The 14,017-nt window shown below is 39.9% G+C and overlaps 1 protein-coding gene across 1 annotated transcript in view; it reads left to right on the top strand.

Annotated features, from left to right (window-relative positions):
* Nucleotides 1–13,932, top strand: part of eys (eyes shut homolog) — a gene marked incomplete at both ends in the record, with an annotated part of 160,841 nt that extends 146,909 nt beyond the window's left edge. Inside the window, 8 exons of the mRNA XM_079229546.1 lie at nucleotides 2,086–2,258; nucleotides 6,639–6,821; nucleotides 8,064–8,230; nucleotides 8,855–8,999; nucleotides 10,879–11,053; nucleotides 11,310–11,482; nucleotides 11,570–11,731; nucleotides 12,740–13,932. Coding sequence (XP_079085672.1) covers nucleotides 2,086–2,258; nucleotides 6,639–6,821; nucleotides 8,064–8,230; nucleotides 8,855–8,999; nucleotides 10,879–11,053; nucleotides 11,310–11,482; nucleotides 11,570–11,731; nucleotides 12,740–13,932 — 2,371 coding nt within the window. The remainder of the gene's footprint in view (nucleotides 1–2,085; nucleotides 2,259–6,638; nucleotides 6,822–8,063; nucleotides 8,231–8,854; nucleotides 9,000–10,878; nucleotides 11,054–11,309; nucleotides 11,483–11,569; nucleotides 11,732–12,739) is intronic.
* Between the last annotated feature and the right edge of the window lie 85 nt (nucleotides 13,933–14,017).

Raw genomic sequence — 14,017 nt, 5'->3', positions numbered from 1 at the left:
GACTGCCATGGCAGCACAGCCTCATCAGGGTCTTACTGTAGAAGTGTATTTGCATACCGACAAACACTTGAAAGAAGCGTTCTGTAAATAACTTACAAGGGAGGACATTTGAGAAATGCATATGGCCACACAGCTTATTGTTCCTGCTGACAGGCATATCAACTCACTGGTCAATTATTCATAATTTTGTCTCGTACTCATTAGATTAAAAATGTAGGCTTCCTTCATATTTTATCCAACCTGTGTGCTGCAGCGGTGCAGTCTGTGAATAGCATGAGATATGACTCGCAACGACTTCATGCATTTGTGATTAACGAATTAAAATTAGTCTGCAAACATTACAACAATTACATAATCAAAGTGATTGCCTCAGCTAAATTAAAATAACCTTGTGTCATCCCACAGATTGCGTTATTTGATGAGACCAATTCAAACTCAAGTGTTTTCAAATATCCTCCGTTGCCTCTTCTATCTACACTTTACCTGTTTCGATCCAGAAATATATGCTGCCTGTTTTATGTGCTTGTATACAAGTCATTTGACAATTCATCTTTCGTGGTTTATCTTCCCTTATATTACCATATATGTGGTTTTGTTGTTCTATTTGTTTCAGGATTAATGGTCAGATATGTGTATCTCTTCCAAACACAAACATAGTCGGGCAACGTGCTCAACTGATTCTTATCTGTCCTGCTGATTGTATGCTGTTATTATCTTTTTTCTAATAAGAATATCCTCAACTAAACCCCCAAATCTGTTTGTAGAAATTAGTCATTTCTGAACATGATCTAATGTTGTATCAATCTCGAGCATAATATGATATAACATCAGCAGAATATGTTTATAGAGATTATGTATCTATAGTAGCTTACTTGTAAAGTCATTCATGTTTACATTTTTATCATGTACGAAATCATCAAAAGGTTACCTACAACTAGAAGAAAAAATATTTTATTTGTCTATTTTCTATACTATCTTGTTCCGTGCAGGCTGGAGTCTTGGAGCCCTAGATAAACTGCAGTCTCATAGCGGACTGACAAACATATTAATACTTACATTCACACATACCAGCACTTATCCTGCATGTTTGACTGGGGAAGGAAACTCACAAAGCAGGGGACACATTAGCTCCACTCGAAGCTTTGAAACATTGCGACAGCACCAGGAGGTGCTCCTTTAATTATTTGATTCTTCCTCTTGCAGCTTGTCAAAGATTATACAAATGACAAAGCCTGTTCAGTTCAACGTGTATGTGATTGTTATTTTGAAAATAACAATGCCAGTGTGTAGCAGTGGGTTGTGCCTTAAAATGTCTCGGAATTGACATTAAGCAGCTTTTTAATAATCATACACTAGATATTTATACTGCATTATACAATCATCCTTTTGTACTTCAATACAGTCATATCTAACAATGCTCAACTGCTAGTGACAGAATGTAAATATTTCATTTGAAGAAGCCAGTTTCTCAATGAGCAAAATGTATCCTGCAGTGCTGCTGCTCAAAACACATTATTAATTTATAGATTTGGAACTCCACCAATGCTTCCTCTATCTGATAATATACCTTTCAAAGTTGTGCACATCTTAGTCCCTGTTAAAAAGACCCCGTCTGGATATTAGTCTGCATGCTAGATCACCTTCCTCCTCTTGCCTAGAGACGAAGCACACGCATATAAATAGAGGAACAAAGACATACAAAATATGGTACAATTTCTGGTTATAGGTTTTCTGACAGGCTACTCATCGTCTGCTTTCTGCTGTTATTTTTCAGGTTGCGTGTGTTTATCTTTTCCAAAAGACACGTGAAATAATGTCTGCCTCTGCAGTAGCTACCACTATCCACACGTTCACTCAAATGCTTGTGTTTCAGCAGACCTCATATATCACATGTATTCCATCAGGCTGGACACATTTACTCTCAGTGTCTTTCCAAATCTCTCATGCAGCACGATGTGTTTTATCATTATCTCCCTGTTTTGCTGGCCTCTGTGTGAGCTTGTAAAGCATCTGGACGTGCTGCAACGTCATGGTCCATTTTCACCTCTGGCCTAATGATCTCTTCTTCTCTGTCTACTTGTTTAGTGATGCCGAGGAATGGTTCTGTGAGTGTCCCCCGCTTTACACCGGCCGGCTGTGCCAGTTCAATGCTTGTGAGCGCAACCCCTGCGGTCATGGAGCCACATGCATCCCAAAGTCTCCATTGGAGGCCATATGTCTCTGCCCCTACGGACGGCAAGGTCTACTGTGTGAGGAACGTAAGTGTTACAGAGAACAGCTCCACACAAATAGAGCTGTCGTGTAGATTTAGCAGCTTTATTACAATGCTGATCTGAAAACAGTTGGTGAATGAGAGCCCTGAGCAGTTGGTAGAAGGGGAGTCTCTTGTTAAGTAAAGGGATTAATGAAACAAAATTGTGCTAAAACGGCAAAAACGGAGTCAGATAATCAAGGCAAAACTCACGGCTGCTTTACTGAATATTCCAAAAGACTCTTTTTAGTTCATGAGATCTTATTTCCCTACACTTTCAGCAGTGTGGCTCAAAGGAACTTTTCTAATGAAGTTTTCTCTAAAGATGTCAGGCTGTACAGCTAGGTATTGATGTGTTCTCACATTACCAGAGTGGCAATATGTTTGCGTGCTGTTACCTCTGCCTGTATGTGGTTATTATTATTTTCCATTTCATCATAGGCTAGCTTATAACACAATATGCCATGTCACAATAACTTCCTATTTATATCACACAACTCCTCAGTCATAAAAAAAGGTGATTTGACTGGCGAACCAATATTCGTGGAAATTCCTGAACTGTTCTTATTAAGACTCTAGTTCAGATCAGTTTACAAACATCTTGCAATTATCTCACAATGGAAACACAAAACATATCAGCGACGAGTTATACTGTGTTATATACTGTATTGAAATACAAAAACAGACCATAATATAGTCGACACCAATAAGGCAATCACTTGAAAATGTATCTGCAGTTGTTGAAGGACCACTGGAACAAACAACCTGTGTTGCATTTGACTGTAATGATGCTGTACTTAGCCACACAAGCTAAGTAAGTAAGACTTAGCTTGTCCGGCTCTAGGGACGGTGATGTCAGAGGGTTGGGTTCACCACTTTGGTCCTGAAATATCTGAAGAAAATATTATTATTCTGTTCAACAAGTTCCTATGACATGGCAAATACTTGCTACACAGAAGCTTGCTACTAACAAAATGTTTGCATGCTAACATGCTAAACTAAGATGCTGACAGTTGTACAATGAGCATACCATGTTAGCATTGTCATTGTAACTCTGCTAGCATGCTGCCATTCAGCTCAAAGCACTGCAGCTTCACAGAGCCGACTCTTGTTTACCGTGTACTCAAACTTGTTAAATTAGGCAGTCGCATACAGCTAATAGTTCAGGATGACCAAGCAGTTGTAGAAAATGGGCATTTCTGTTTTAAAGGCATTCAAGTGTGGTTTTAAGTGTCCATTCTATGATTGCAAACAGTAATACCATGAGAGATAGAAGCTTCACAGATTGTGGTTCAAAGAAATGAAGGGCTCTGCTCCACTAAATTGGCTGCAGGAGCAGCGGGGTGCCTGGCATAGTCGCTGAGTTTTCCACAGCCCTTGACGGACTCTCCGCACCCACATCCCAAACAGTAATCTAACCTTCCAGTGTCAAAATAAGGATATGGCTGACATTTGAATTGAATCCTGATTAGATCAGAGTCAAAACTGATCACTTCTAAGGTCCCCTGCCTTTCTGGTGTTCTTTTGCATGCTACTTGGTGCATTTTTCCTCATGTGGTACCTTTATCTAAATACAGTCAGTGAGAGTATGGCAGTTGTCTTTTATTTGAGAATGTTCTAAAGTTGTTTGTACAGCAGTAAAACATTTTCATCTAAATACAAGATGTTTAGTTCAGTTCCCATGTGCACTTCAGTAGATAAGGTTGGTATATGAACTAGCAGGAAAGGGAAGACTAGGAAGTGCTATTGATGCTGAAATGCCTCAAGACTCGAGCTCATGAAACATTAATGGGTATTTAAATGACTTCACTCAGAAGTAGTAATGGTTTACCTTTGTATAAAAAGTGCCTATTTCTCCTGTTAAAGTTTCTAATTTATAATTAATAGACAAAAAGAAGAAAATACACCACACGCGAAATACATAGCATTACTAGTACAGTACTACTACATATTGTTTCCTCAACCATAGTCTATTCATCTTATGTCTTTGCAATTTATGAAATTGAATAATTGTGATTGATAATTTTGAAAACGTTTCAAGCCGAGGGAGGATGTGTAAAGTGATTCAGCAAGAGAAAATGTAGCAAGAAACATAATACAAATCAGCTAACTGTAAAAATACCGTAATTTAATGCAATCTTTTCAACGTTTCATACATTTCATACAATCCATTTTCATTGGTTTTAACATGTGTGCTTAAACACTGAGCAGTATTTTTCAGCATCAGTAAAGTATTGATTTCGTGAGGTTCCTGTTAACCGTGCATTTTGCCAAGCATGAAAAGTCTATAATTCTGTATCTCTAACTCAAGAGTTGTTTTCAGCTGCTCAGTGGCAGCTAAGATGCACAACATATATGTTCATATATATTTTTCTTTTCAGAATGCATATTACAATCTGGCGCTGAACGTCAGTCTGTTTTTCTTCTGCTGCTCCTGTCGGTTTGCTGCACATTACACAAATTATACGAGCAAAGTAGAATTGCTGAAAGTATGGCGTTATAATCCATAGATTGATGCATTTCACAGAGGCCTTCCTTTAGTCTCTTTGTTAAAATGTTCCTTGTTATCTGCACCTGCACTTGACTGCACTGTATTTCGAAGTGTTATGCAATGATGAATTCTCTAATGGAAACTATATAAATAGCAACACACAACTGTACTGTATACCAATACACCTCATGATTTATGTTGGTTGTATTCACATGTCATATATAATGCTAGTGGCTGTCTGTGTGATGGTTGACGGAATAGAATGAGGAACGGAAACCTCAAGATTGACTCTGTAATTCACTATTACGATCACCTCTGACATCACAAGAGTGATTATAGACCTTTGTGAATTTGAATGAATCCTGTTCAGCTCAAAGGTACCTGATAATAAGTAAACCTTTTCACAGGGTCATAGTTACTGAATGAGATTAAACCTGCCTGCAGGACCATTCTAAATTATGGAACTATAAACTCTTACACTGTCTGTTGAATAAGATGTATAGGTGGGGTGTTATATTTGAGAAATTACAGAGAAATCACAAAGCAAATTCCATGAAATTAAATATGTTCAGTTTTTGTGGGGGCTGTGTTAGAGAAGTGTCGATTTAACTCTTTGTGACAGTCTTTTCCTATATAAAACAATCACAGGGAAACAAAGCCTTACAATATAAGCAGCATAAACATTACAAACGGGGGCTTCAAGTTTTGACTTCGGATCTCACTTCTGTGAACAACAGGACCCTCACACATTTTGAAACCAATGCAGTGTTTCATGATGTTATGTGCACCACTTGTACATAAGTAATTTGACACAGATACTAATAGGCACTTAAATTAAGTTTATAAATTAATCTGTTTTGATAAGAAATTCTGAAATCAAATTGTATTTAATATAAAACAATACATCACATTTGTAATAACATCATTTGTATTCATTACTGCTCATCTAAAATGTGCAGATATGAGTATAAATCAGTTCAGACACTTATTTCATTTGTACAGTATGCTCAAGGGTAATTTGTCCATGAACAGAGTAAATAGCTTCCTACAAACCCACTCAAGGTCATTTAATGTTGTATTAATGGCTGACATGTTTGCTTCTTGTCTGAGCTCAGTTATTACAAGGCATAAAGTTGATCATGTGTATGATCAATTCAAGCTCACATTGCAGCTAGAAGCAGCCGTTACAGTTCATTCAGTGAAACAATAGGCAAATACAGCTCTGCCAGACGAGGGATGACAACAGAAGCATTCCTAGCTTTATTAATATTTTAGCAGCCCAACAGAGCTGAGGGGGAGCTCTGAACCCCTCTTAGCCATCGCCTGGGGCTGCAGAAGAATATGCAAGGTGTTGAAGAAGAGCATTTTTTTGTTTGAATGCTCACTGCTGTGTAAACAGAAAAATGCAGCAGCATGTCATTTTGAATGAGCGTGTGGAAATTTACATTGAATCCCCAGTGCAAAATCAAGTAGATGGTTGTGCTGAGAGGGAATCCACGAGAGAATTATTGAATCAACCGTGCACTCCGAATAAGTAAACTTGGCATTGTAATTGAATATCACTGGGATTGTTGTGCCACCCTTGTAAACATTGGGTATGAAGTAGTGTGTGCTTGCCAGAACTCATCCTAAATAGCTACTAATGCAAATAGAAAAGGACTGAAGAGGTGATGGCGTTTGAAAACAGGTCATCATCGAGTAGCATTCACAAAGGAAAATATTTCACTAACCCCTGATATGTAATGTGTAGCAATAGTGCCATCTTTTGGCAACCTGTGAGGGAGATAATGAAACCTGTTCAACTCAAACCACACAGACAGAACTCTACACGCAGCAGCTCACACAATTTTAACACAAATATAAAATAACTGTGTTCCGAATGTGTTTGTTTTCCAGCCATCAATATAACTCGGGCCAGATTCAGTGGAAGTGATGAGTTTGGTTACACTTCCTTCGTGGCTTATTCCTCCATCCCGAGCCTCAGTTTCTTCTACGAGTTCAAGCTGAAGTTCACACTCGCCAATAATTCATCTGCCGTGAAAGACAACCTGCTGCTGTTCGCTGGGCATAAAGGACGAGGTGAGCTCCATCTAGACATCGACGCAGCCATTTAATATCATTCTGACGGTCAAATGAAAAGAGGACAACTGCTTTGAAATGTCTCCTTAGTTGGATTTGAGTTGTCAAACTTCATTAAGGATTTTAAAAGAAGGGTTTTGAGAGATTTCACCCTCTGTGTATGGTAATGTCCTACCTAATAGATATCCAATCTCCTCTGAGATCCTCTAATCAAGAGGATTCCCGAAGGATTTTCTTTCTTGGCAGATTTTGAGACATTAATAATGAGCCTTCCTGCAGTCCAGTAATTAATTGATATCCAGCTAAACTGTTATTGTTCTTGACTTTCAAAGAGCATGTTGGCAATGCTAGAATAAAAAGGAACATGTGAACCAATCAAAAGTATCAGTCGTAATTGCATTAAACAATCTTTGATGTGTAGGTGCGATGTGATGCCGTCAGCAGCCGTCACTTTTAATTAGGATCTCCCTTCTGCGAGGTCAGATTTGGTAGCAGGTAGCCGGTGTGTTATTGTCACCGGCATATTTCATAAAACTATGAAGAATTCTAATAAAAACACAAGCACTTGAGGATCTTCTGGACTTTGTTAGACTTTGAGAGTAAAATTCATCGAAGTGGAGGCAGACAACAGACATATGAATAATGAAGAGGAGAGAAAGCAGCACTATTTAAAATGGTACAAAGTCAAAGATACAATATCAGAATAGATGAAATATGAACAATTTGCATGATCGTTGGTGAAATGAAGTGGATCTTTTATTATTAGATGGCAGGGATCAAGTTACATGTAATTCAGTTACGTAACCCATCAGCTAAATGTGTCACGACAGATAAGCCTCTGGGTGCAAAGGGCTGTTGTGTTGGGGATCCGGTGTAGCCACAACCAAGACTCCCTTTTCCGTCTGCTGCTCATTGTTTACAGTCCAATAAGCAACTGTAGATGCAAGTTGAGTTGAAAGACTCAACTTGCAACTTACGACCAGATTGTTTCACAAGTGTACAAACAAATTTGAAACCAAGAAAAATGAAAATCATTGTCAGACGATGCATTTTAGCCAATGCTGTTTACATGGAATTAAACAGCAGAGAGGCAGAAATATCAAACTAAACTAAAGTGAATCTTAAAGCAAACAAATGTAGCATTTATTCTCACGTTGTAGATGTTATAGATGCAGCGTTAATGAGGAAACATATGAGTGTATATGTCTACTGTGCTCGTGACAAACTACGTGTCTTTTCCAGGCGATGCTGGTGATGACTTCCTCGTTTTGGGACTACGAAATGGAAGAGTTGTGCATAAATTCAACCTTGGATCAGGTGTCGCAACCATAGTCAGTGATCGACTTAACCACCAGATCAACGTTCACACCGTTACGTTTGGAAGGTCCAAGAAAACAGGATGGCTGAAGGTGATTTGTTTAGAAACGTGTCATCTTTGTGTTGTTGGACCACCACAAGCCTCTGAACCAGCGTCAATGCTTCAGACACCATTCTTTTAAAATAGTGTCTCTCACTCTGGGGGTCAGGACCATTCCAGGAGGTCCCAAGGTAAAGCTTGGCGGATCACCAGATAATCAAAGGGATAAGAAAGAAATTTCCGTTTACAACATTTTGTGTCAGAATGGTTGCATGCTATCTTTTTCTGATTTGTATCTGTATCTCGGCAATTTCTTGGAAAATAATTTATGATTCAAGCTCTTCAGACTTCTAAACATCCTTCTCAGAAGAAAAAATAACTCTGTAGTTAAACTGCTCAAGACCATTTCCATGATCATGAAAAATAAGTCTGCATCTAAGTGTCGCTAAAAAACATCTGCATTAAACAGTGAGCTTCTATGGAGTCAGAAAGGCTGTCTGTTCAAAAGCATAGGCGTATGGTAGCTACTGTCGCAAAAATGCTAATTGCTGCCTGAATAACTCAGTGATCAATCCAGTCATATTCTTTTTTTTTTCAACTTTGGCAGATTCTTTTAATAAATTGTGCTTCTAGTAAGCCTCTCGCCTGAGTACTGACATTTGACTGTTTTTCTCAGCTTGACGGACAACGCAACAGAACAGGATCCACTCCAGGTTCACTGTTGGGCCTCAATGTTTTCAAGCAGCTCTTTGTTGGTGGATATAATGAGTACACTCCTGAACTGCTGCCACTTGGATCCAGGTTCCGTCATGGCTTCCTGGGTAAGCCTGCTACGACTTTATTACAGCCCAACACTGTTGTCGGGAGTTATAGCACTGGGGCCTGGAGTTTCTCCCAGTCTCTCCGTCTCTTTGTAAGCAGAGGGGAAGGTGTGTAATGAAAAAGGCAGTGACAGGCTGGACTGCTGTATTAGGCCAGCACAGAGCTTCCAGGTTGATTGTGTCCACACCCTTTAATCGCTTCACACTCCTGTGCACTTTTGAATTGTGTGCAAATCCATTCCGCTGCTGACTTGAACAAGGGTGCCGTACAAATCACCTTTGTCATCATCAACATCATTCAGGCCTTCTCTCAGGTGACCCCATGTAGGAATGTATTCTGGAGAGCATTCATTGTGCCCTCTAATGTGTGGAGCTGTGGAGCAAAGTTGCCATAACCGTAATGAAGACAACAGCTATGAATATCATCATCATAACCACATGGAGCTCTAGTCTCTCCACTGCAGCGATGAAGATTGTTATTATAAAATGTTATGGCAGATCTATTTGAGGTGAACAAGAGGGATATTTAAGCACTGGAGCCATTTTGTGAGTTTGCTTAGTCATCGTCGCGTTGTTCATTTTTCTGCTTCCAAAATCAAATCAGCGATGGTAAATCCCCCGTTGGCCCATGATGGATCAGATTGCCACACTCCCCTTTACTGGTAAGCACTACCTGAGTCATGTGACTCTGGTGGCCCCATAACCTTTTTGCTCAGGATGTAATGAGAACTCATGAGCGTCTAATCAGATCTGTGTGACCTTCCTCAAGCCCTAATCATGATGGCTGGCAGTGAACACACTGATAATGCACTTCACTCCCAGTTATCAACAGAGACACACTCCCCTGTGGAAAGGTGGCAGAGGAGGAGGTACTGTGGCTTCTGGGTGACAAAATTTAAAGAAAAAAATCAGTTACCGGATTTGAGCTGTTGATCAAATAACAAGAAACAGGCAAAGTCTGTTTGTCAAACTTGCCTTTTTCAACAGATCCCATCAGACTTGAGGTGCATTTACCTTTTGAACCCCAGTCATAACAGGAAATGGAAGAAAACAAAATAGAAAATATTATTCTGGAACTAAATTTACAGTACATTTCAAAATCTAATTTCTGACGGGTATTAATGCTACCTCTGGTTTCCTGGTTCTGTCACACAAGAGTGGGTGAATGCAGCGAAAACTAAAATAAACTGCTTTTATAATATTCCATATAAAGCTGCTGTGCTTTTTGACGGTCTATGTTTGCAGCACAGCAACCCTCACTTGAGTCTGCCAAGAAGACAGCATCACCTCATGAATATTCATGAATGAGCATGACATTTCCCCTGCATCCTGTTTATGCCAATGACTAATGCAACAGAGAGATGGGAGTCTGCATGTGCCTACATGGCTTGTGCTCAGGCCTTATATTTATAGAGGGCCCTGTGCTCTACAGGTACAGGCCAAAGCAAATATTGTCTTGATAAAATTGCATTATGAAAGCAAAAAGCAAATATGATGAGGCAGATGCATGATGAGTGGGTACATCGTGGATGTGAACTGTAGAGACTGCTGAGATTGTATTCCATCAAATTCAAGTTGACATCCAATAAAAACATGCAGATTTCAGTAGGTATACTTGATATAAAACCTTATGGTCTCTCGCAATAAAACAACCGTCAAAGAATTTCATTTCGACCGCTGCCAACATTTTAAAAGGTGTTATTTGTTTTTACTGGCCTTATTAAAAGAGGGAAACTCAACTCAGATGAATCACATTGTAGTGTGCGCACAAATAATCTTCATGCAAGGAAAGACTGCTGTGATTCCTCTGACCTTCCCCTATCAGAGAAATGAAAGATCTCCCTCTGACATACAGTCGGTCTGTTTGTCCATTTCAAAGGGTGCATTTTTGACGTGCAGTTTCGTACAAGAAGGGACGGAAAGTTCCAAGTGCTGGGACAGCCTTCGGGACATCCTGCGTTCGGGCGCAGCGTGGGTCAGTGTGGCGTCACCCCTTGTGCTCATGTTCACTGCAGAAACGGAGGGACGTGTGTGAACTCCGGCTCATCTGTCTAGTAAGTGAAAATAAACAATATATTATTTTTTTGTTCTGATCATTTGTCATGATTCCACTCGTGAATAACATCCTGTAATGTAGACTTTGCAGTTGAGTTGAATGCAGCCGGAAGCTTTATGTTGTGTGTGTGTGTGTGTGTGTGTTCCCATATGTATTTAGACCAGACATAAATCCCCTCAGTTACACAGTGCAAGTGTAGAAAAAGGAATTGACAGTGTTTACAAGCTTTTCACAGTGTCTGACTGCGTCTGAAGTTGCCAGTGCCCATTTGGATGGAAGGGCGCGCTCTGTTCTGAAACAGTGTCGGTGTGTGATGTGGAGCACCGCCCCCCTCCTCTCTGCACCCACGGCTCCACCTGCATCCCTCTCCCCAATGGATATACCTGCCAGTGCCCCCTGGGGACCGCAGGACTCTACTGCGAGAAAGGTTTCATCACAGAATCATAACTGTATTTATTTCATAAGACTTAGACCTTCACTGTGTAATGATTGCTATATTGTCTTGTTTGTTCAGCGATTGCCATCAGCGATCCATTCTTCAGCAGCAACCAGTCTTCATGGATGTCATTCCCACCTGTGAGTACGAGACACAGGACTGTTTTGCAGCTGCAGTTCCAGCCTTTATCACCTGATGGCATCCTCGTCTACACTGCACAACATCTCGGCGCCAGAGCTGGTGAGGACGTTGAATTCCAGCTGATTTTAATGAACAAAGTATGACGTTTACTGTGCAGAATGTCAGTGCGTTGACATGTGAGAGCCAGGATCCCTATTTTCTCTGCATGTCCAGCCACCATGGCACACATTATACTAATCACTCAATCATTCTTTGATAGCGTGCTGAAAGAGTAATACACGGCAGACACTTTGCACTACGCTCTGTTGAGTAGATGATGATGCAATTTCCGAGCACTATCTGTAATTCTACAGTCAAAGGAATACTTTTGCTATATAATTATATTCCATGCTATAAGGTGTCTGAAGAAGGCATTGTATAATACAGATATCATGTTGTAAATCTTATCTCGACATAATACCTTTTACAGCTTATTTCAACATACTATAATACTATGACTTATTTATAACTTTTTGGACATACTAACTATATTATTAAAATAAATATAAACAAATATTTATAGAAAAAAGGTTATAATGTAGTATCAATTTACAATCTAGCATAGTAGTATAATATATATATTATTTTCAACATACTATATTAAAGCTTCTGAAAAACTTTTATACCGTGATGATTTTTTTCAACAGTTTAATATGACAATTTACAATTTACTTTTTTACTTTTCAACACACTATACTATTGTAGAATATTACTTTTTTTGACATACTTTACAATTACTTTTATCAACATATAAAAAAAATTTGCTACATTGTAACTTTATGACTTTTTTATGACTTTAGACTATTGACATGACTTTTTTGTTATACTACACTGACATATGACATCCTATACTCTATCTTTGACATAATGCTATTATTTGAATTTCATGACATTTCTTCGTAAAGTATTTTATTAAAAATGTCATAAAATATAAAAATGTCATAAAAGAAAAGTAATATAGGATGTCATATAAAAGTGGTAGTATATGTCATAAAGAAGTAATCATAAAAGCTAAGACATTTAAATGACAAATAACTTGTGACATGTCTTACCATTTTATTTCTACAGGAGACTTCTTCTGCCTCTCCTTGACGTCCGGATTCGTCCAGCTTCGATACGACCTCGGGGATGGCACCCATGTCCTGCAGTCCGTTCAGCGAGTGGACTCGCACGGCAGAACCTGGCACACGGTGACGGCTGGAAGAGTTGGTCACCACGGCTTCCTCAGTCTGGACGACGAGGAGATCAGAGAGCCTGTGACCGACGGCATGACCACCCTGGACGTTGCTACAGACATCTTCGTCGGGGGCGTGTCCACTCTGAGCTTGGTTTCTGTGGATGCAACTGAAGGGGAGCCGCTGGGCTTCACCGGTGGTTTAAGAGAACTTCTAGTCAACGGTGAAGAGTTTGAGTTAACGGAGACGGGGGCGATAAGTGGAGCAAACGTAGGGGACTGGGATGGGACGGCCTGCGGGTACAAAGTATGCCAAAACGGCGGTCGCTGCAGGGCAACAGGAAGTGACTCATTCACATGTTTATGTCTGTCACCGTGGACTGGCTCTGTGTGTAACCAGTCTGTGAGCTGTGTGAGCAACACCTGCAAACCGGGTTCCTTGTGTGCTCCGTCTAGTGTCACTTCCTACCGCTGCATTTGCCCTTTGGGATGGGGTGGAACGTACTGCGATGCAGAAATAGCCACAGACACTCTGAAGTTTGTGGGAAGCTCATATGTTAAATATCTGGACTGGAGATACAACACAAGGAATTTTAAATACACGCAGGTTTCTTTCAGCTTCCACACAAGTTCAAATGACAGCATGATCATGTGGATGGGGAAGGCTGAACATGAAGATGATGATTACCTCACAGTCGGACTTGAGAACGGCCACCTCAAAGTCGCTGTCAATCTTGGAGAGAAGCTTTCCGTCCCGATAGAATTCAGAAATCTCACACTGTGTTGCAACACATGGCACAACGTGTCCATCATTTTAAACGGCACAGTTATCCAGGTGTTCCTGAACCACAAGAGAGTCCTTTACGAGGACTTGGACCCATTTGAGCGTTACGTGGCCTTAAACTATGGAGGTCGGCTTTATTTTGGAGGATTTGAATTATACAGAAATGTATCAATTGTCACTTCTGGGTTGTTTTCAAAAGGCTTTGAAGGAAGTCTGAGAAATGTTTATTTGTTTAAAGATACCAAGCCACTACTGTTTCTCAACAATAGTGAGGGTTTTAATGTTTATGAGGGCAACGAATAGTCGTGAAACTACTTTGTAATGTGATATTAGTTGTTTTCTAAGGACATCCTACAAAGTAGTCCACAAGGACATTTGTGTAACACTT

This window comes from Taurulus bubalis, assembly GCF_910589615.1.
Source record: "Taurulus bubalis genome assembly, chromosome: 14".
In the NCBI taxonomy this organism is placed as follows: Eukaryota; Metazoa; Chordata; class Actinopteri; order Perciformes; family Cottidae; genus Taurulus; species Taurulus bubalis.
This window is presented reverse-complemented; position numbering and strand designations above follow the sequence as displayed.